At 36.4% G+C, this 25,140-nt stretch overlaps 1 protein-coding gene across 8 annotated transcripts in view; it reads right to left on the reverse strand.

Annotated features, from left to right (window-relative positions):
• The window catches only part of ROBO1 (roundabout guidance receptor 1), a 1,316,070-nt gene that overhangs the window by 134,398 nt on the left and 1,156,532 nt on the right, over positions 1–25,140 (reverse strand). For all 8 annotated transcript variants that reach the window (XM_080657733.1, XM_080657738.1, XM_080657736.1 and 5 more), the window contains one exon: positions 19,932–20,089. In XM_080657733.1, the coding sequence (XP_080513859.1) occupies positions 19,932–20,089 (158 nt within the window). The remainder of the gene's footprint in view (positions 1–19,931; positions 20,090–25,140) is intronic.

Raw genomic sequence — 25,140 nt, forward strand, 5'->3', positions numbered from 1 at the left:
TTTTAAAATTTCACCCTCCCTATTGTTATTTCATTCTAATTCACAGAGACCTTAAATTGAGAGAGATGGAAGTGGAAGAGGAGGAGAAAGCAGAGAAAGAGGAGGAAGGGGGGAATAAATTATTTTAACTATTACCCACTCATTCTTTTGATTAGCTATTATCTGCCTTCATGCTGCCATCCGAAGGCTGTTAGGCAAAGCTGCCATGCACTTATGGCTGGCTCAGTGTGGACTTGTGACACAAACTGAGCAGCTGCACCCCAGAGGATTAAACTAAGAAACACAGATTATATGCTAATATTTAATTTTTTAACTACAGATTTAAAAATTATATTGATTCAGTCAGATTTTAATCACATTGTAAAGAGTTTTCATTAGATGTTACTAATTCATTTAATATGTCCATCCTTATGCAAAGCTCATTTCCTCTACACTTAAAGTGTAAATAGTGTTCTTGGAATTTGCAAAAAAAAAACCAACCTTATATAACAAAAGAATTTTTGGGTAATAAATATACATTTTAAAGAAACCATGAAAATGACAAACTGAAAGCAATTAAATGACCATTCTACATTTTTCGTGGTGTCATTGAAAGAAGTGGCATTACAAGAAGACAACCATTACTTGTTATAGATCTTTCAACTGTCCTCTTAGGAGTGGAATTGAGAGAAAAAATAGGCCATTAGGATCTCTACAATGGTGTCCCGTATTTGCTTGGGCTCCATGCATACAAGAGAACATGATCCAATTTCATTTGTTTGCTGGTACCCTTTACAATACCATTTAAAAACCAACATGATTTCAGCCAGGAGTTTAAACACACTTGATCATCAGAGAGAAGCAACAAGAGACTTAAGCAGAAAGAGCAATTATCCCAGTGGGAACACATGGCTCTGTACACAGCTTGGTGAGCTGCCAGCTGAGAACTTGGGCCTGGGAGAACTGCTGCCTAGGACTATGGCTGCTGCCTTTCTCTGTTATTTCTAGTTCTACAAAACTTTGCCTTCGTTCCTTATAGCAACTTGTAAATTGGTAGTTGGCTGTTTGCTGCTGCAGAAGCACATCTAGGATAATTTGATTATAGACTACATGGGGAAGAGCTGTATTGCTAATTGCAGGTAAGTGGGAGCCACCCTACAGGGAGACATAGTAAAGTTAAAGGGAGAGGATGATTTTCTCTGTGGAACTATAAATTACCACCTTTCTAACTAGTTTCTATCACCAGAGGACCTTTCCATGAATCCTAATTTTAGCAAAGGAATAAAAGAAAGAAGAAACACAGTCTCCTTAAAACACACCTATTTTGCTTAAGTGTGGCTCAATGTCCATATGAAGACATGGATTTGACATTTTCTCCTGAATACCCATTTTGTGGAGCCAGTCAGGGTTATGTAGCCAAAGCAATCAATGGAGAAAGCCTTCTTTATCTTATTCCAAACCAGGAGCAGAGCCTGAGTGCTGGTAAAATGGAGAGCAGACAAACAGTGAAGGCTTTCTGCTGATTCCCCAGGTGTCTGGTTCCCAAAGTCATTAAGATCAGAACCCAAAAGGGAATCCTATAAATGGGAGGCAACATAAAGAATGGTTTTGGAAGGAAGCAGCCTTTGCTACCTAGCTCCTCAAAGTAAGAAAGTTGATTGCTCTTTATCTCTGTGAAAATTCTGGGTATAACATGGTAGTACTCTGCATGCATATGAAAACTTAATTTAACTCACAGCTATTAAAGTTAATGTATTAGTTCCTTCACAGGTCTCATGAAACAATGTCCTGCTGTTTTAAAGGTAAAAACAAAGTCTTATGGGCCATTTTCATTTCCTACAAAACTAGGCTTGCTTTTTATCACCTCCTCCAACCATCTGGCTATAATTCTGAATTTACATACAGTCACTGTTAGGACAGCTTGAAATAAAAACCTACAGAGGAATTATGACTATACTCAAGAAATAAAGATGATAAATGCTCATAGTATTTGAGGGGAGAAAAGCTCATTTTCAAACACTTGGCTCTTTGGAGTTACAATTATACCAGCTGAAAATACTTCTCAAACAGTAAATCCCTTTTTCTCTCGACGGATTTTTATGTTTAGTTCTCCTCTATAATTTTGGTCCAGTGTGAGAATTTCTCTCACTACCAAATGCCTTGCTAAGTTAATACCTTTTCCAGACATTGTGTATAATTTGTTATTCTTGAAATTTAAATTCACTTATATTCTGAAGAAGACATATAACCAAGACAAAGTCAAATCAAGGTTGAATATGCAAGAGATTTATAGATTCAGAATGAATTTATGGAAATCAAGTAAGGAAATTAGGAAAGGGTAATTACTTTATGGAAGCATTTTTAATTTGCAAAAAAAATCAATAAAACATTTAATACCACTTATTACGATTCTATACAAGTAAGAGTAGATACAAATTGAAGTAAACATTCATTCCCAATTTTTGCTATTTTAATCCCAAAGAATCAACGGAGAGCAAGAAGAAACTTGTAAGTGACAAGCTTAACTGATTAATCAGAATCAAGGCTCATCAGACCAGGGTCAGAGACAATATCCATATGACCAGTTACTCACTAGTTTTTATTGATTACAAGCCTATGCCAGAACCTAGCTCAGTTATTTGGCAAATGTGTGCTTCATTTCCTAAGGGATGACACACAATAAGGTAGAGATAATAACATCCCTCTTCCCACCACTTCAATCCTATATAATAAAGAGGTAATATGCAAATTCACCCTCACACCCTCGCATCACAAGATGGCCGCCCCCACATTGTCACAAGATGGCTGGCAGGGGAGGGCAGTTGGGGGCAACTGGGCCTGCAGGGACGGCAGTTGGGGGCAACCAGGCCTGCAGGGGAGGGCAGTTGGGGGTGACCAGGGCTGCAGGGGAGGGCAATTGGGGGTGACCGGGCCTGCAGGGGAGGGCAGTTGGGGGTGACCAGGCCTGCAGGGGAGGGCAGTTGGGGGTGTTTGGGCCAGCAGGGGAGCAGTTAGGTGTCAATCAGGCTGGCATGGGAGTGGTTAGGGGGCTATAAGGCTGGCAGGCAGAGTGGGTAGGGGCAGTCAGGCAGCCAGGCCGGTGAGTGGTTAGGAGCCAGCAGTCCCGGATTGTGAGAGGGATGTCCAACTGCCGGTTTAGGCCCAATCCCGCAGGGTCAGGCCTAAACTGGCAGTAGCACATTCCCCGAGGGGTCCCAGATTGGAGAGGGTGCAGGCTGGGCTGAGGGACAACCACCCCCCCTTCCAGTGGACAAATTTCGTGCACCAGGCCTCTAGTATATCTATATACTTCCTAAGAGAAAGCAAGTAGGATAATTTACACATGAGAAAGAGAATACAATCTTGGGGAAAAAAAGTCTGTGCTAGAGCTTTAAACAAACTCTTTTTGGGTTACATTAAACTTCAGAATTATCCACATGCATTTCTCACTATTTTCTAAGAACTCACGATTAAATCGACAAAAAACAAGTAAGTGCAGCCCTGTCTGAATGGCTCAGTTGGTTGAGCATTGTCCTGTGCATTGAAAGGTTGCTGGGTTTATTCTCAGTCAGTGCAAATACCTGGGTCACAGGTTCAATCCCCAGTCCAGAAGCAAATGGAAGGGTCAATGTTTCATCTCTCTCTCTCTCTCTCTCTCTCTCTCTCTTTCTCCCTCTCTCATCTCTCTCTCTCTCTCCTCCCCAATATGTCCTCAGGTGAGGTTTTCAAAAATGTACCCTCCTGCCTTATTTCTATAGTTATCTGTGAAATTTTTTATTTGAAATAGTCTTTCTCAGTCATAATGGTTCAGTATTTTGAATTCCTCTAGCCTTAAGTCTGTGAGTTATATTGTTTGAACTTTCAGTTTAAAATCAGAATTTCATGAATCCTAAGTTGCTTGCATACAAACCTAATTAGGAGGTTCCAGGATTAAGTGGTGGAAAATATTCTGAGGGAAGTCATGTCACAGTCAGTGGAAAAATTAAGGAACAAGATAAAGTCAATTAAAAAGAAAGCTTGACCTTATGTTCTTGCCTTTCTTCTGCATTGAATATAAATTCTATGATGGCAAAGAACTTGTCATATCTAATATGTAGCACAACGCTGACAGAAGGCACACTAAGATTTTTTAAGGTTTGAGAAACTAGATACAGTGTATGGGATTCTTTGATTTCAGTCATTATCTCTTCAGAAAAAGGCTTGATATTTTATAATTTGTTAGGAGTATACTATTTTATATTTCCTTGTAGAAGACAAATTCAAATTCTGATGACTTCATTTCAAATTAATAAATACATTTAAATTCTCTAATGTTTTCAATAGAAGTTTTAAAGGACATAACAATTGCAAAAACATTAAACAATATGTCCTAAGTATAAAATGCATTTGATAGTTTTCTCCACAAACAAATAAAAATATGTCAGTGAATCTGTGGTAAATTTCATAAATGTACTAACATTTAAACACAATGTGGAGGCCAAAACCGGTTTGGCTCAGTGGAAGAGCGTCAGCCTGCGGACTGAAAGGTCCCAGGTTCGATTCCGGTCAAGGGCATGTAACTTGGTTGCGGGCACATCCCCAGTAGGAGGTGTGCAAGAGGCAGCTGATTGATGCTTCTCTCTCATCGATGTTTCTGACTATCTATCACTCTTCCTTCCTCTCTGTAAAAAATCAATAAAATATATTTAAAAAAAAAATAAACACAATGTGGAGGACTATTGATTTAATTAATGAGAAGCACCTGCATCAACCTGTGCTTTATAAATGACATGGCTGCACATGCCATCTTCACTTTTATAAATCCCACAAGGAGAGATGCAGTTTCCTATTCTAGGATGGGAAAGCTAAGGCTCAGAAGTATCAGAAACTTGCACCAGATCACTTAATAAATGGACTGGCACTTCTTCTATAGAGACCCAAAGTAAAGCTTATATATAGCACTTCCTTTTGGATAGAAAACTGGAGCTCTCATTTGCTTTGCTTCCCACTTCACAAACTACAAATTAGCAACATCTTGTGAATGTATAGTTATTGAGCCCAGACACAAGGCTTAGGGAAGAAAGAGGTGCTGTTGGTGAGCCTCCCTGAGGTCGACTGATGGCTCTCCTTCCATCCCTGGGACATAAGCCTGACTGGTTTGGACATCCAACCTAATTGCTACTAGTCCATCCAGTGGGGGCAGAATGTGCAAGTTTACATTTCCCATGCGCATGTGTTATTTTTAGGAGAAATGTAGTTAGGTAAATTCTTACATTAGTTCCTATACAGAGGAATGACTCTTCCCATATAAACATGCACTTATTATCATGGCATGTTTAAAATTTAAACAGAATATTTACAAGCTTCCCTAATAAAAATGGGTAGATCTTTTATATGAGCATGATGCATAGGGCAATATGGCAATGTGATACATCTAGGTAAGGGACAAGTGACTCTGTGAATGTTAAAAGGCAGAGAAGTAAGAAATAATGGATTCCTTGGTAAATTATACTTTATCCACTCAAGGAGACAAATTTCCATTATTTTCAACCAGTATTATACAGATCAAGTTCAAGGGCTCTTAAAAATTTTCCCATACAAGAAGATGCTGCTAAAAGTGCTTTCAGCATAAGCCTGTTTCTTGTGTGATCAGCCTTTAAAGCTTTGTGATCACCTAGACTTTTAGGATTTCAGAAGAGAAACTGGTGCCATCTGTTAGTAATTTTGTTAATGCACAGCAGATTATTGTACAAGTGTACAATTTATCATATCAAATTCTTTGGGTTTAAAAAGATAAAAATTGAAATGGTCAGATGTTACCAATACTACCAATTAGTACTTTAAAGCAACTAGCTTTTAAACAAAATACAGAATCTGCCTTAGATTAGACAAGACATCACCCTCAGCATAAGATTTGGGATTATTCTTTGAGAAAGCATCTAAGTAAAGTGACAATATGGACAAGATGAAGAGATGGATAAAGTCAATCTTACCCGATTGTAAATAATGAAATGAAAATGCCTCCTCCCTTCAGTGTACTCAGATTTAAAATAACTTAAATGTAAAGGCTGAAAATCATTTCTTTGATTTCTGCATTTTGGGCCATGTTTTAAGGAAAGAATGCCTTGCACAATCACGTGCATTCTTGAATCTACGATTATTTTTTTTTTTTTTTACGATTACCATTCATTCTGCCTGTGGTAGACAGAAAAAATACCTGGGCCATCAAGAACAAACACAAGCATTATAAGCAATTCGAAAAGTAAACTTTTTAAAAACAGAGAATTTACCAAAAAATATTTTGATATAATTTCTCAGATATTTTCTAAATTACAGGTAAATTTATAAGCAATGTTTTAAGATAAAATTTAAAACTGTATCTTTAGAGAAACATTTCATCTGTAATTAATTGAACACTTAAATAAACTGGTTGAAATACCATCCTTGAAATCACAAAAGACTGTACCTTTAATTTGGCAAACTACTTTAACCTATAATTAAACAAAGTGTTCCCAGACAGTAGTAAAATTCCACTAGTCCTTGGCGAGTTGGATAAATTTAGTGGCCTAAACAACTAAATCAAATTGCTTGGAAAGTGAAGAAACACAGCTGCTTAGAGAACACATATTATAAGGGAAAAAATAGGTGAAAATAATATTTGTAAGTGTGCTTTCTATGTCGGAATCTGAAAATAATCTGAAATTCCTACAGGCTTTGGCATCTGATCACATGTGTTCATTTTCTAGTTATAATACTTCTGGTTGGTATACTGTATTGATAATTTGAATTATGAGGTGCAGCTTTTTTGGCTGATTACTCAAATTTCTGAGACTTTCAACTTTCTGGAAGTCTGCTCTGACTGAAGGATCATGGATCCTAAACAGCAGCATACATAGACATCAGGTTTTGGCTCAGTGAATTTCAGGAGCTGGTGGGATTCCACATGGAAGGCTGCTTAGGCAGATCTGCTAGACATTCCTCTATAGTCTAATGTTGCTTTGGCTGAAACTCGCATTTTGGTGGGACTAGATTTGGGGGAATATATTCAAAACTGTTTTAGAGAAAATCTATTTGGTAAATAAAAATCAAAGGCCAGAATCAACTCAAAAGATTTAAGACTACTGACAATTAAGAGACAACACAAAACATAATAAAACACCAACATTGTACTTTACCAAAACTGTATAAGATTATTCTGATGTTTTACATATGTTAGGACTTTTACTCATACTGAGGTTTTTGACATTACTTAGAGGAAACTCTAAAAATTTTTAGTATATTGTTTCCTAAAGTGCCTAAAATCGTTTGTTGAACTAGAAAAGATTTAGCCTTATCTCTGCATCCAAACATTCTTGCACCCTCTCTGGAGTACTTGAGTCGGTTTACAGTTTACGCAAAGTTGTAAGGACTTTAGCAGGAATTGCAACTAGGTGTCTTAAGGAATTCAGGCAAAAATGAACATGCAGACTAAAATTATAAAGCTCCATAAAGGTACATATCATACAGAAGAAAACTCCTATACTTGATATACACTTTAAAAATGATCAAAACAGGATATATATCACAGTTTTATCAGTGTTGTTTATCCTGTTTGTGTTTGTTTTGTCCGCTATATATCTAATTCAAAATGGTTCTTTTTAATTCTGAAGTTAAAAATCTCAGGTCTCTCATCTTTCCAAATTATTACTATCAATGTAAAATGAACATTAACTAGAAATCAAGACAGGAATCCCTTAAAATAACAGCTTATAATGAGGCTGTCATTAATAGTCCTCAAAACACTGGCACTGCTCTGATTTGATTCACATAATAATCCTAATAAATAGTCGGGAAAGATATTATCTTAATATTTTCAAAAATTAAAGGACTTGATCAAGGTGTAGTTGTTAGTGCAGTTTCACAAAAGAGTTTCAGAATAAGAGACTTTCCTCAGATGACCATAAGTTAAGCTTAACTTACTACTTAAATTGCTGTAACTGATTTTTATTTTAGAATGAAATTCTGAGGCAACCTAAGATAGACAATTACTTCAGATGAACTTAGATATGTTCTTTAAAACATACTTTGTAAAGCAAAATTATGCACAGAATTACTAATCAAGTTTACATAAGGTCAAGTTTGTACCCAGTTGATACATAAGCCAATGAAGCTGTTAAATCCTATATAATGAAAATACTATCTTCTACACTGGTCCCAAGATAGAAAATACTGAATTTAGAATATGAAACAAGTGGCAAAGTTGTATGAAATGAATCCAGTAATACACTTTACCCATGGAATTTTTTTGTTAGAACATATTTTAATCAGATTTAAATGTTTCAGAAGGTTGATCAGTTCTAGTTTGTCATGGGAAGAATCAGAACAGGAAGAAGAATGGCACTGAGAGGTGTGGCTCTTTCAGCTGATTCACAGTACAGATCCATTAAGTCACTCAGAACAAATCAACTTCCCTGTCTTTTCTGTTCTTCTTAGAAATGAAGAGGCTTGCATATTCACAATCTCTCAAGTTAGCTCCATCTCTTAAGATTCTGTACCTGTAAGTCACACTTACACAAATATATTTACTCACATAATTAACTTGTGTGATATAGTTTCCTTCTCGTACTATTAAGCCAATGAAAAGCCATGCTTTTGAAAAAAATTGTGAGGATAATACCACCTTTTAATTTTATGGGTGAATGAGAAAACAAATATATAAGTGTATATATGGAAATGAAATGATGTATGTTCAGAGTAGCAACTTTACATTTCCGATTTATATTTCATTCATTTAATATTTTTTAAGAAACATGTATTTAACTCCTACTATAAGACAGACACAGGAAATACAGTTGGCCTTTACGTGCCTTATGTATATTAGATGAGTAATTTATAAGTGAAGAGTTACAACAGCTTAAGAGAAAAATACTTAGGGAAAGGAAAAGGAACAGATAACTTGAAGGTAAATCTAGTGTGGGTATGCACAGTGGGGTTCTGCAGAAGGCTCCTCTGAACAAGTTGCCTTTAACTTGGAACTTGAAAAATGAATGAGTCAGACTACGGGGGTAATGGTCAGAACATTCCATGCAGAGGGAATAGCATATTGAAAGACTAATAATTTGGTACTTAAATCTCTTGACATCCAAGATTTTAAATGCACATGTAACTCAAATAATGAAAAGTTAGAGAAACAACCAAATACTCACTGGAATTATGTTTATAATCATATTGTCATCTAAACTAATGTCTTTTCTAGAAATGAGAAGGCTTTAGTTTATTACAATCCTTTCAAAAGAGTGCTTGGACTGCACAAGGTTTTCTTTTTTCTAGTTTCAGTGTCCAAATATGATGAGTGTATGTAATTATTTGAATAGAATTACAAGTTTTTGGAAAGTTTCAGGATGTTTCTTAGGAAGATAAACCAAACTTTCTCAACCAGTGTACCTCATCTGAATCACAACATTTCTCAGTGACACTAAGAATTGTATATAGCCGAAACCGGTTTGGCTCAGTGGATAGAGCGTCGGCCTGCGGACTGAAAGGTCCCGGGTTCGATTCCGGTCAAGGGCATGTACCTTGGTTGCGGGCACATCCCCAGTGGGAGGTGTGCAGGAGGCAGCTGATCGATGTTTCTCTCTCATCGATGTTTCTAGCTCTCTATCCCTCTCCCTTCCTCTCTGTGAAATATCAATAAAATATATTTTTTAAAAAAAAGAATTGTATATAACTGGGAGAAAAGTCAATTTATCAGACATAGTGGCTGCCTTAGGGCATTAGGGCTTCATTCTCTTGTAGAATTTCCAGTTGATTATTGCATCTTTGGTAAAGGTGTACATAGGTCTCAAATTGGTTTGTTAATATTAGTATTAGTCTAACTACTTTATTTACTCATAATATTCATTAACAGTAAACACTCATGGCAATTCTGAAACACTGGAAATTTTATCACAGTTGCTTATGAGCTATAGATAAAACTACAAGATACATAAATGCTGGATCTCTTTTAACATACATTTATATGGTCTTTTTGTTTATTTGGAAAAGTTGAAATTTTTTTATCACATAAACAGTTTATTTTCCTTTTCCATTATTGTTTTGATGACTAAATATATCCAGAGTTCAGGCAAGTATACAAACAACAATCAGAACCAGAATACCCAGTACTTAACAGAGTGTGCTACCATTTACAATGACAGTTAACATGTATTTCTCACTGGATCCCTACAATGAAACCATGAGCCAATATAAGAATGATCAGACAATTCATCTCACAAATGGAAACAATGGAATTTTTAGAGATCAAAATGTCCATTAGGTCATGAATTTAATAGATATTGAAATCTGAAGTTATAATGTGTTCTTGTAATGCCTATGATTCTATTTTAGTCTACTAATCCAGAATCAACATTTAATACGTTTCCATCATAAAATTTGAAAATAAAAGAGGATAGGCCATATATTTACTTTTTAACTCAATTCTTCAGTCCTGTGATTAGATTATAGATTTATACTGATTTATGTTAAATTTAAATAATGGCTAACATTTTTATTTCTTAAAAAGGCTAACATATAGAGTGTGTATTACTTCATGTAAGATGGAAAGAAAAAAAATTCTGGTTCACTACACCAGTTTCCTTTGACCTTTGTACAACAGAACTACATATGAATTTTGCAGGAACACAAATTTAACTTCTCAGGGAAAAGGGGCTCTATGACATAAGCTGCATTAAGTATGTTCATTTCCTCTAGGGGAGGACAGAGGAAAAGGAAGCAGCAGGCAGCGAACAATGAAAGAAATTGGAAAACCAGAGGAAACCACTAATCGAAGGAAGGGAGGAGGAGCAGATGGTTTAGGAAGGAGACATGTGGGAATTTTGGCGAAAGGAAGCCATTGGCAAGGAGAGGGCTGAATGCCAAATTTGCAAAGGATCTGGAGGACACTGGGGATTTGGGTGGGATGTGAATCAGCTGCTATTTATCAAAATATCACATCAACAAGGGCAATCAAAGAAACCTATAAAGACACGCAGGAAACAGAAAAGTACTGGAATAAGAACTGATGATGTAGCATTTTAACAATTGTACCTCTTTAGCATGGGAATAGGAAGTGTTAAATTATTTTTTTATATGTAACTGAATTTTCTCCTAGTTTCACTAATGATTTTCTCATCCTTAACTTGCTTATGACAGAAATTACATACTTAAAACTGTTCTATTTATTTTAACTACTTTTTCCTTACCTTGTATGAATGTGATTTCTTATTCACATATAAAGCAATTCCTTTAAGCTATCCAGGCTTAGGGTGACCAACTGTCCCAGTTTTCCCAAACCCAGGGTTTTTCCCAGAACTAAGGGTTTTCAGTGCTAACACAGGGTAGTTCCCAGCAAAGCAGGATGGCTGATCATCCCATCTAAGTAAAAACCTAAAGAAAAAGCTACTAAATATGCTGGCTCATCATGTTAAAGCGCATTAATGCTGTAAAATTTTTTGCACACATCTCAAAGAAGAATATTAAGTCTTAATACACTTACATGATAAGTAGGTGATATTGACAATGACATGGTTTCTGGTTGGACTATGGCTTTGAGAGAAATAACTTACAATAAAATTATTTTTCCCATCACCAAGTTATTCTTTTTGATTAAGTAAACCATAAATAAAATCTGTTAAGACACATAGAATATTTGTAGCATGCTCTGTTGAGGACAGGTAGGAAAAATAATAAAAAATTCAAGACACAGCTTATAACAAGGAATAACACAAGTCATTAAAAAATGTTTATGTCACAAAGCCACATACATAGAGGATAAATAAAGCATGTAAGAATTTCAAACATGAAAATATGTCTTTTAAGCTCTTCTATTAAACACTAAAATAAAATTATCTATATATATATATAAAAGCCTAAGTGACCATCTGACTGGTAGCTATGACGCGCACTGACCACCAGGGGGCAGACGCTCAACACAGGAGCTACCTAGCTGTGGTGATTTGGCAGCTGCGGTTCTTGGGTGACGCACCCGGAACCAGAGAGAAGGGAGCCTGATTCGGGGTTGCGTCACCCAAGAACCACCGTCTTGCAATCCGGGACCCCTTGGGGGATGTTGGAGAGCTGGTTTCGGCCCCATCTCCGCAGACCAGGCCGAGTGACCCCACTGGTGCACGAATCTGTGCACCGGGCCTCTAGAACACAATAAATGACACTCAAAGTGTATTATGAAGAAAGTAACTCTAAAATTTAAGAATTGAGTTCAGATAGATCACACTATTTACATTGTATTGTTACTGTGTTAGTTTGTGGTTTTTTTTTAAAGACTAGGGGCCCAGGGCACGAAATTCATGCACTGGGGAAGGGTCCCTCAGCCCAGCCTGCCCCCTCTCACATACTGGGAGCCCTTAGGGGATGTCCTACTGACATCCTCCCTTTGCGGGAGGCAACCGGGCTAATTAGGGGAAGGTGCCAGCCCCATCACCCCACTGCCAGCCACCTCAACCGCCAAGGCATTTTCAACAACACGGACTCCAGTCCCTTCACCATGAAAAAAATGACAACTTTCTTTAGGCATTTTTAAGATGTGTCTTTCATAGGATATGACATTTCTTTCTTTCTTTTTTTTTTTTTTTATCCTCACCTGAGGATATGTTTCCATTGATTTGTTCCCCCGCCCCTCCTATCACAGGCTCGGCCCCTGCCCCCCCACTCCTCCGATGGCCAGCTCAGAGTGACCTGGGTGCCGAGGATGTTCCTGGGACCCAGGTACGTATGCAAATTAACTTCCATCTTTGTTGGGTTAATTTGCATACTCACTCTGATTGGCTGTGGGCATAGCAGAGGTATGGTCAATTTACATTTGTCTATTACTAGGTAAGATATTTTTTATTTATTTTCAAGAGGAATGGAGAGGGAGAGTGAGATAGAAACATCAATGATGAGGGAGAATCATTGATTGGCTGCCTCTTGCAAGCCCCACATTGGGGATCGAGCCCATAAGCCAGGCATGTACCCTGACCAGGAATTGAACCATGACCTCCTGGAATGGAACTATGACTTGGTTCATGGGTTGACGCTCATCCACTGAGCCACGTTGCCTGGGCACTGTGTTAGTTTTTAACTATATTTTACTGTATCTATATAAAATTGCCAAGCCACTACATCAATAATGTTTTATTTTTTTACTGATTTTAGAGAGAGAGAAATAGAGAGAGAGGAAGGGAAAGTGAGAGACAGAGAGAATGAGAAAGTTCAATTTGTTGTTCCAATTGCTCATACATTCATTGGCTGATTCTTTTTTTTTAACTAGCAGCTTTCATTTCATTTTATTTTATTTTTAATCTTTATTGTTAAAAGTATTACACAGGTCCTTTTCTCCCCATTAACTTCTTCCAGCCTTTTCCCTCCCCCACCCCCAATCACTCACTAGCCCATTGTCTGTGTCCACAGGTTATACATATATGCATAGGAGTTCATTGGTTGATCTCTTCCCACCCACCACCCACCACCCACTGCCTTCCCTCTGAGGTTCAACAGTCTGTTCATGCTTTTGTGTCTCTGGTTCTTGTATGTACCATGACCGGGTCTCAAACCCACAACCTTGGTGCATCAGGACAATGATCTAACCAACTGAACTACCCAGACAGGGCCAAGCATATTTTCTTTAACTCAGTTTCCCATTATTATACAATTTCTCTTAATTCCTTAATTTTTCAGCAATAACTTTTGAAATGTGTACAACTGATGATATTAAACCTGGCTAATCTGCAATTTGGATACTTAACATTCAGTTGATTAACTGATTTGTAACATTCTTTTTAATATAAATCCTTTTTCCCTAAATGCTACATGGTGACCAATTATCATCCTCTTTAATCTTTTAATATATTTTAATGTAAGATTTCTAGAGTCCAGAATAAATAATTTTAGTTTATCTGAACTATAATCTTTGGTCGAACTTGACCATTTCTATGCCATCTTTTGTGAAACTACTAAACTTCAAATTTTATAGATCTTTTATATTGTTATACTTTTCACTACTGGACAAATATATGGACTAATTCTCAAATATGCCAAACTTAGTTTAAAGACCACCATACCTCCACTATGTGAACTAAAGTATTCAGACCCTTGTAAACTTAAAGATAATATTTCACGGTGGGAACTAAGAGTTCCTGTCATTCTGATTTGAGATTTGCATTGATAGCAAATCAGAGTCTCTATGTATGAAGCAAAATCTATAGGACCCTATAGGAAATGTTATCAGAGAACAAAAGCCAGTTGCCCCCATAATTGTCCCTCCAATTTGGAGTTAACCACTACATTAGTGAAATTTTAGCATTTCTCTGACAGAGTTGTCAGAATTAAATGGGTCAATATATATAAAGTGCTTAGAGTAGGATCTGGTGCATAGTAAGTGCTACATTAAGTGTTCACTATCATCAGTCACCATCATCCCACGATCATTGTCGTCAGTTGTCACCATCATAATCATCATCATCTTCTTCTTCTTTATCTTCTCCAGAAGACTGAATTGACTGATATAAGTGTGCCATAATGGAAAAAAAATGGCTTATTGAGTTTTGACACCTTTGTTTGAAATATCTCAAAAAAAATGGAGTGGTTATTTTTCTACTTGTTTTCATAGTAGACTTAAGCAGAAGAACTTGCAACATTTCATAAACATTTACAGCATATTTACTATGTTCCAGGTATTGAGAAATTACTATTGTTTCTATACATATTTATTTACTAATCCAAATATGAAGTTCTAATTGCTAGCCATAAATCACCAGATCTCATATATAAATACATACAAGAATCATTTGTTTTATTAAAATTATAGTATCAATTTGCTATCCTAATTTATAATATGTTGATGTGAACCATATAGTTGCTATTGTTTTAGGTACTATTGGGTAGATTAATATTTTAAGATATGAATACATTTATTATTATGCTTATAATAAGTAATTAAATAAGTTTTATTTATAAACTATTCTCTGTGAGAAGTTGGCTATATTTCCTTCCATCTCTATGCATGCCATTCCTGTAGGATGTTCATCTCAGAGACCCAGTGGAAAGCTTTGGAAAACTGATGCCTCAGACTTCATGCAATTGTGTGTGATTCCAAAAATGGTGCTGATTTATAACACACTTAACTTTCCACTAAGATAACAATATTAAAATCACACAGGTCAACAAATATAAAGTAAGTTGCAAATTTGAAAATAAATTTAACACCTTTTCACAATGTTTTGGCATCAGCAACTTTCTCTTCCTTCATTACCAATGACTTTTCATTCCATTCAGAAATCCAAAAATCATACTAAAACTTTTATTGGGCCTTTTGGGGTCTATTTGTCAGGTTTTATTCAACATAATCCTTTTACATAATTAAGGCCTTTTATAGTATAGGAAAGTATTTGTGATGTCAACTTTCAACTGTATTTACCTTTCTCATTAATTCAAGGACAATGTTAGGTTTTATTTTTGAACATGAAATTTTTTTTCAATATCTGGTATTACTTTTCTTTTCAATAGTCTCATTTTGACAACCTTACAAAATAAGGTCAGTACAATATTTCCAAAATGTAATGTAATAAAATAAGTATATCACTTTTGTAAGGTATATCTGAATATTTTATATAAAAAAGAAGTCTTTGGTCCTCTGATACATCTTTATGAGAAAATTTCATTTATTAATAATAATGGTTATGACTAAGTCACATGAAGTAAATCTATTTAATCCAGCCTGCCAGTTAAACAAACTACTTCTAATTTTAACTCTAAATATAAATACTTACATTTAGAAAAAAGACAAACATCATCTAAGGCCTCCTTCAAATTATTCTCAGGAATATGTGCCAGCAGAGTTCAAAAAGATTCTTCTTCAGGTAGGAAAATAAGAAAATGCTATGTATATATGTTCCTGGTTTGTAATCGCCATAGATCTAAAATTTGGCTCAGAATCCAGGTCAATGTAAAAAAAAAAAAATGACTTAACATCAAAAAATACAGGTGCAGCTGCAATTCAATTACGTATTTCCCCTTTTTTGTAGGGTGTGTCTTTGTTCTCACAGCTGGGAGAGTCGTACTTTCAATTTTCAACAAAGAAAGCCACCACATTAAAGAACTCTAGAAATTCCTATAGCCAAAACTGTAGCAATAACCATGCAGTCTTCACTTGCCTTTCGTAAGGATATTACGGACTTTAATCTCCTGTTCGTCTGTACTCAACACATTTGGCAAAGTATGTGAACAACAGAAATGAAAACAATCATTTGAAAGCAAACCGTAGGAAAGAAGACTCACATAAAATATCTAATAACTAACATCTCTTAAGAATTTACTTTCAATTTAAAAAAATGGAAATAATATTGGGTATTCTGTTTGTATTTTAAGAGTTTGCTTTGATTAGTTTTACTTTTGCCTAAAGGAAGGAAATAAAACAAAAACAATTATATTCTAAATAAAGACTGTCCTTTTAAACCCAAACTGCTGAATTTTAATCTATTAATTTCCCTGCATATGTAAATGTGCATATTACCTCTAGTGTTTTATCAGTTTAACAGTCATAATTTATACAAAACACACAGATGGTCTTAGAAATAGTAAAAGTTTCAGATGTTACAACTTCCTAGCATATGGAACAATATCGTGAATCATCATTTTGGCATCATTTAAACGATTTTAAAATTATTTAGACATTAACATCTTGGCATCATTTCATAGTCATAGGTTATATTGCTACTTTAAATTGTTTTATTCCTGATTGGTGGTGGTTCTTATATTGATTCTAAAACTACTAATATGTGGAGGAACTGGTACTGGTGTTGACAGGATAGCACCCTCTAGACAACAAAAGGCAAATGAAGATCCTATAATAATTTAAACATTAGTGCATAAACCATAACATTTTTTCAAATTCAGTATATGATACAAAAGGATATTTCAAAATTTTTTATTTTAATAAAATTTACTAGAGCAGTTTTAAACTGTTAACGTCACAAAAATGCAGATACAAAATAAAACACACACACCCACAAAAGCTTTCTGGTGAATTCCATTCTCCCATTTTTCAATAATATGTACATGCTGATGACTCCCATATTCCTCAAAATGAGCTACATTAGTCCGTGGTAAGAACTACTCTGTGACTTAATACCAGGAAGATTTATTTCTCATTCATTCTACATGTCCATCATGGGAGCCAGATGTGGAGTGGAAAGTTCTGGGACACATGACTCTGGGGCTCAGGCTCTTTGGGTGGCTTTCCTGCTGTAGCTTCACTACCTGGAACATGTGGACTCTCTGGAGGCCACATGGAAAAGAGCGTGCTGGAGGCTCCCTCATAGTATTTAATATCTTTAATTTCCACTCACAGCCCATGAAGCTGAACTAGTCAAAGTGGTCTGCCCTACAGCGAGGAAACTGGGAAGCCAAGGCTTTCATCTGCCCAGAAGGAGGGGAGGATTGCATGCACGGAAATAAGTACTCGTTATATTCACCACAACACAATTTTTTCTCCAGCCTCAACCTCAACTCTGAATTTCTGACTCACGTTTCCACTGCCTATTTGACATTTGTGGATATCTAATAAGAATTTCAAAATTACAATTGAGCTCTTGATAACTTCTGAAACTGAGCTCTTGATAACTTCTACCCCAAATCTTCTTTTACTATAATTAACAACATCTCAGTTAACAGCATCTCTATCTTTTCTGCCGCTCGGACCAATGCATAAAGATAAACCTTGACTCTTCGCTTTTTCTAACAAGCCACATCCAATCTGTTAGATTCTGACAGCTGTTGCTTCACAGCAGATCCAGGCTCTAACCACTACTCTCCTTCCCCTCCTAGCAGATTGATCCAGACCACATTTCCCTTTTGCCAGGATAACCGAAAATGCTCCCAACTTGTCTCCCTACTTCTGCCATTATCACTCTTCCGTGGATCCTGCCAAAACCCCTCGATGCTTTACACGTCTCTTGGGAGAAAAGCCAAACTATTTGCAAGGACTGTAAGGTACTACACAGTCTGGCTTGTTGTTATCCCTGATGCCATCTGCTCCAAATCTCAACTGTCCTCACTCCACACCATCCGCTTTGCTCCTTTTCCAATCTGTTAGGTATGCCCTGCAATAGGGTCTTTAACCTTATAGTTTGTTCCACTTAGAATACTTTCCCAGATACCTGGAAAGTTCCCTCCCTCAATTTTTTACTGGTCTTTATGTGAGGCATTCTCTGGTCATCCTATTAAACACTGAGATTCTTCCCAATCCTGTCTGTCTAGCCCTGCACTACTTTATTGTTTATAGAACGTACTATAGTCTAATGTACCATGTGTTATACCATCTGCTTTTGTTTTACCTGTATACTCAGTCACAGAATATCAACTCCAGAAGGGCACTCATTGGGAGCTGTTCAATGCTGCATCACCAATGCTGAAATTTTTACTTTATTTTATTGATCTTTTTATTTTATTTTTTTTTTTAGAGAGAGAAAAGGGAGAGGGAGCGAGAGATAGAAACATCAATGATGAGAGAGAAACATCATCATCAATTGGCTGCCTCCTGCACTCCCCCGACAGGGGATCGAGCTCACAACCTGGGCATGTGCCCTGACAGGGAATCGAATCAGTGGCCTCTTGGTTCCTGGCTCGATGCTCAACCACTGAGCCATACCATCTGGATGCCAATGCTAAAATTTTTATCATTAATTTGTATTAAACACAAATTGGTCACCAGGAAAAACATGAAGGAGAAAGATAATGGTTTTAGTGTGTATGAATCATTAGGTCAGAGAAATGAAAGTTATAGGTAATTATCATTAAATGACTTAAAATATGTTTTCAAGAAAAATATTATCTTGATTGTGCATAAATCTAAAGGAATCTGTTAACAGTAATAAGAGAAGCTTTTGTTCCATTCCCCTTGTGCTCTTGACTTCATTTCCCCAAACCAATGTTTCCACATATAGTTCACTTTGTAGAACTATAAAAAAATGCTTAAAAGTAGAGCTAGGCTGTTCTTACCCCAATTCCTCAAATTATAAAAACCCTTTGAGATACTAATTTTTATTCAGTTCAGTACAGGAAAAACACCTGATTTTCTTTCAAGGTCCCTAAAACGTTGTCTACCATAAACCCCTCTACTTTCTTCACTACTTAATTCTCATGCTAATCTGTAAATAAACAGTGAAAGCATTTATTAGGAGTATGTGGTCTGTGTTATAACCTTATTCTTCTATAAGTATAGCACACAGATTCTCCAGGGTAACTTGGCCAATGACTTCACAATGGCAGAGAGCATGTGCAGAACAAAGGAAATGCCAAAGGGAAATACTGTACAATCATGGGGTCAACAAAAGCTGGTTTATTTAGGTGGCTTAGTAAATACCTTTCACAATACAAAAATGCAAAGAAAAAGAAGTCACAGAGAATCACTGATGGAAAGAGGAAAATGCATCATTACTTACTACAGATTTATTCTGCTTATATCACAACAGAATTTTAAATCCAATAATCTAGTCACATGATTTTATTTTGGAATGAGTAAATCCATCAGTAGGCATCATTCAGATGAGATTTTATTGTTCAGAAACAAGACTGAACTATTCTATAGAACTAGAAAAGCAATTTAAAAAGCAGAAACAGAAAAAATCCTGAAGTGACTTTTAGGAAGCCTACTGAAAACATACTCTATGACCTGATATTTTTAAAATTAACTTTTATTGTAACACATGGAAATGTGATATACCCTGAGTTATGATAATAACCAAGTCATACATAAAACTATGTATTAGTTAACTTTTAGACATTAACACATAAATTATATTTTTCTTTTACTAATCTTCAAACTAAGTGACATAAAAATGGGAGATATTGCAACCTATTATTTTAAAAAACAAACAAAAAAACCTTCACTTTTCTCTTTTTCTTTAGTGGAGATATATACGGCGAGCTCTGGAGGTGATCCCACTGATGAACTCAGTACTCACAGTTATCCTTTCATCTTTGTCGTCCAGTGGAGAGCCATCTTTCTTCCAAGAAATGGTGGGCTCAGGATGGCCTCGTGGCGGCTGGCACTCCATCACTGCGGGCTCCCCCACTGCCACCATGACATCGGAGGGATTTTGTCTGAAGTCATCCCGTAGTACTGCAGGGACAAGAGTAACTCATTATAGGCAATAGTAGATATACAGTCCTTATCACTGCAGTTCAGCAAAAGAGACATTTATTATAATAAGCTACTACAGATAGCTATCTCCATGCATCTTGGAGCATCTATACCTATTTATAGACATATGCAATTTAATGGAGACCTCAGAGCTTATGCATACACAGCAGGGACAGTTGGATATTCTTTATAGACCAATGTGAAAGAGTATTTTGCTGCTTAGTTCCCTCACAATTTGGATTTGGCTTATCGTTAATTTGCTTTCTTCTCTGACTGCATTTTCTCATCCATGTGCTAATGAATACAACGGAATCCTCCTTTTACTAATACTTACATAACACATTCGGATGATGCTTCCTATTATTAAATGAATATTATACACATGTAAACCAGGGGAGGGTGGGGGTAAAGGGGGGAGATCAACCAAAGGACTTGTATGCATGCATATAAGCCTAACCAATGGACACAGACACCAGGGGGATGAGGGCATGAGTGGGTGGGGGGGTGGGGGGGCAAAAGGGGGATAAGGACACCTATGTAATACTTTAATCAATAAAGAAAAAAATTTAAAAAAGAAAAAGTAAAAGCAAAAATAAATATATTTGCAAACATTCATTTAATTGAGATATTTTAAAACTATCTCAAATTAATGTATAAGAATATATCATCTTTACAATTTAAATATGCTCATTATAACAACTTCAGACATATTTACAAAGTGAGTACTTTCAAAATACTGTGTTTTTTTTCCATTAGCACTAAGTGAGGGCAAGTGTTAGAAGGCACCAATGATGATAATTGTACTGCTACCAACAATGTCACTTTATATGTTCTGTATTTAATTGTTTTGAGTGTGTTTTTGTTTTTTTTTGGGGGGGGTAAATATTCTTTCATTTAATTCTTAAATCTGTTCAGGGTGAGATTATTAACCCCATTTACATTATTAATCCTATATCTTAGAGGAAGAAATGATTTATTACTAGACTAGTAATGTAATATTAACATACCATAAAATAAGCAGTATTATTCACTTAGTATCTGTTGAAATAAAATGTGGAAAATAAACCAAATATGCTTTTCAAAAATAGTTCACAGAATAAAACTGTCCTGTGTATGTCTTCTTAACATAAATAAGTCATGCCCTGGCTAGGTGGCTCAGTTGGTTGGAGCATTATCCCATACACTGAAAAGTTGTGGGTTCGATTCTAGGTCAGGGCACATACCTGGGAAGCAGGTTCCAGACCCAGTTGGGGCATGTATGGGAGGGAGCAACCGATGGATGTTTCTCTCTCACATTTATATTCTCTCTCCCCTTCCCTTCCTCTCTCTAAACATATCCTCAGGTGAGGATTAAACAAAAATAAAATAAAAATAATGAAATAAAAATAAAATAAATCATGAATTATTTGGCATCAGTTAGTATCCTATCTAATAAAAGAGTAATATGCAGATTGACCATCACTCCAACACACAAGATGGCTGCCCCCATGTGGTCAAAGATCCTGCCCCCATGTGGACACAAGATGGCCACCACAAGATGGCCAGCAGGGGAGGGCAGTTGGGAGGGACCAGGCCTGCAAGGGAGGGAAGTTGGGGGCCACCAGGCCTGCAAGGGAGGGAAGTTGGGGGCCACCAGGCCTGCAGGGAAAGGCAGTTGGGAGGGACCCAGGCCTGCAGGGGAGAGCAGTTCAGGGGAACCAGGCCTGCAGGGGAGGGCAGTTGGGGGGGACCAGGCCTGCAGGGGAGAGCAGTTGGGGGGGACCAGGCCTGCAGGGGAGGGCAGTTGGGGGTAACCAGGCTGGCAGGAAAGCAGCTAGGCATCAATCAGGCTGGCAGGGGAGTGGTTATGGGGCTATCAGGCTGGCAGGCAGAAGTGGTTAGGGGCAATCAGGAAGGCAGGCAGGTGAGCAGTTGGGAGCCAGCAGTCCTGGATTGTGAGAGGGATGTCCGACTGCTCGTTTAGGCCCGATCCCGGTGGGCAGTCGAACATCCCTCGAGGGGTCCCAGATTGGAGAGGGTGCAGGCTGGGCTGAGTGACACCCCGGCCCTGTGCATGAATTTCGTGCACCGGGCCTCTAGTTATACCATAACTCTGTTGTTTACTAGGTAGGTAATCTTGAATACAATCTCTCCCTATTTACAAAGCAGGCAGGGAGATATATTCCTCAATACAAAGTCTAAAAATGTTAGTATCTTTCTCCTACTCCATTATCCCCCAGTGTATAATAAAATCTGAATAATTTTAATAATATAATTTGAGGTAGTACTTAAAATGTTTGTTACTATGTTAAATGCACAAATTTGAAGTGATGCATTTTAAAATCTATTAAAATCTGTTAAATTGAATATTTGATACTATAATTTTGTACTGGAATGGGTATCTTTCCACCCAATGGCATTTAAAAATACTTTCATGAAAAAATGTACAATACTGTGAAAAACTTGGGCTGAAACTGTTATTTCAAAAGTCACTTGAACAAACTTAGAGGCTGACAAAATTGTATATTTTTCTCTTGGAATTCTCTACTTTCCATCCTCTATACCAGTGGTTGGCAAACTCATTAGTCAACAGAGCCAAATATTAACAGTACAACGATTGAAATTTCTTTTGAGAGCCAAATTTTTTAAACTTAAACTTCTTCTAATGCCACTTCTTCAAAATAGACTCGCTCAGGCCGTGGTATTTTGTGGAAGAGCCCCATTCAAGGGGCCAAAGAGCCGCATGTGGCTCGCGAGCCGCAGTTTGCTAACCACTGCTATATCAACTAAGTATGTGCATAATCTGATTAAGCCTTACCATCCACTCAAACAAAAGCAGTTTTGCTGTATATTAAGGAAACTTGTGTACACTATGACCATGTCAACACTGGGAAAGTACTACTTCAAAGAAAACTTATTTGCTCGTTTTAGGAAAGAAAAGTAAAAGGAAGAACAGGAAATATGACTGCACCACACTAGTAATTCTAACTTCAATGCTGAACATTATTAATAAAATACATAGACACAAAGGTAAACCTAGTTGAACTGCTGTTACCACTTAATAAAAAAAAAAAGAGTAGGAAGACTTTCACTATTTATAAATTTATATTACAATTAGGTGTTACAAATGCACAACAAATAAAATGCAAGGTTTATACAAAAAACAAATAAATTGACTTTTACAAACAGTGTGTTTCTTTGCTATATCACATTATTAACCTAAGATATCACCATTGAAATATTTTAAGGCCCTTGAAAAATGCAAAAGTAAAATACTTTTCAAGTAAAAATAAATAATTTGCACAAGGTTTCTACCTGGTAAAGTTAAAACCAATGGTAACACTATGTCTTCTTATAAATTGAGATCAGATCTCAAATAAACCAATGAATAATAAGATGTCTTTCAAAAATATCAAATATCAAAATATTAAGTCAGATAAATCAAAATTTCTTTTCGATTTACTATGTTATTTGAGTTTTTCAGTATATAATGTAAAGCTAACAAAATGTAATCCATTAAAGATGGTTGCTTAGATAACGTTCATGTAATTATTTTTGCAGCTGTAAAGCATAAAACTCTAGTATTGCCTATGGCTAAAGGCAACCCTGCATAGTCGTGAATTTAAGATTTTTTTTCCCCTCTTCTATAAAAGCAACCTTTCTTCCTTAAACTTCTCCTGAACATATTTGGAGGAAAATAGTATGTATCACATTATAAAATGATATGAACTTTCAGTTAAATTACCCAATTTTCTTAATTCATGCGTGTATTTAAGTAATTAAAAATTGAATTCATCCCGGCTGATGTAGCTTGGTGGTTGAGCCTTGACCTATGAACCAGAAGGTCACGGTTCCATTCCTGGTCAGGGCACATGCCCAGGTTGCAGGCTCGATCCCCAGTGGGGGTCGTACAGGAGGCAGCCCATCAATGATTCCGTCATCAATGATGTATTTATTTCTCTCTCCCTCTTCCCTTCTCTCTGAAATCAATAAAAATATATTTTAAAAAAAACTGAATTCAAATGATTGGCAGCAGCTTGGCAGAAAGACCAGTGAAATCTGTAAGTATTCTCAAATATGGACACTTTTTGGAAAAAGTCTCTCCTTTTCTTCTCTAACATCCCTATTAATTAAATATATTATGCTAGTATGAAATGGTATGAATAGTATGAAATTCTAAAATTTGGAACTCACTTTTGAAATAAGGATTTAATATAATTTGAATCAGAGCAAATAACATCTATAATGTGTCCAAGCAGATACCACCTAAAATGGTGATAAAACAAACCATAGTTCACTCTAATATTGCTTCCATATTTATGTAATTGTTTCATATTTACTTTACAGGTTTGTACAGTAATTTGACTCATTCCTAATGTTTTTTATTCTGTTAAATTTGAAGAAGCATAATAAGCTTCAATGAATCTTTTAATTTCCTGGAAGCTTTTTAAAAATATATATATTTTTATTGATTTCAGGGAGCTGCCTCCCACACGCCCCCCACTGTGGATTGAGCCCACAAGCCAGGCATATGCCCTCACCCGGAATCAAACCATGACCTCCTGGTTCATAGGTTGAGGCTCAACCACTGAGCAACACCAGCCGGGCTCCTGGAAGCTTTTGTCTAAAAAATTGGTCAATTGCCCTGGCTAGTATGGCTCAGTGGTTGGAAGGTAGCCCTGTAACCGAATCATTGCAGGCTTGATTCCAGGTCAGGGAACATCCTAGGTTTCGGTTTTGATACAGGGGAGGACCATGTGCAGGTGGAACCAATCAATAATGTTTCTCTCCCTCCCCACTTTCTCTATTTCAAATCAATAAAAACATATCCTCAGTGAGGATTTTTAAAAAATAATAAATTAAAAATATTAAAATTGGTAATAAAAATTACCATTTTAAACAAAACATATAATCATTTGTGTTTCTAAAAAATGAAATACAAATTTAATACAATTCTCAGAATATGTAAATATATTTGCAGAAAAGGACTCTAAAATTGAGTGGCGACTTTGAAATTTATTTGGGTAATATTGAGAAGACAGGAGGCAAAG

This window comes from Plecotus auritus (genome assembly GCF_963455305.1).
Source record: "Plecotus auritus genome assembly, chromosome: 2".
In the NCBI taxonomy this organism is placed as follows: domain Eukaryota; kingdom Metazoa; phylum Chordata; class Mammalia; order Chiroptera; family Vespertilionidae; genus Plecotus; species Plecotus auritus.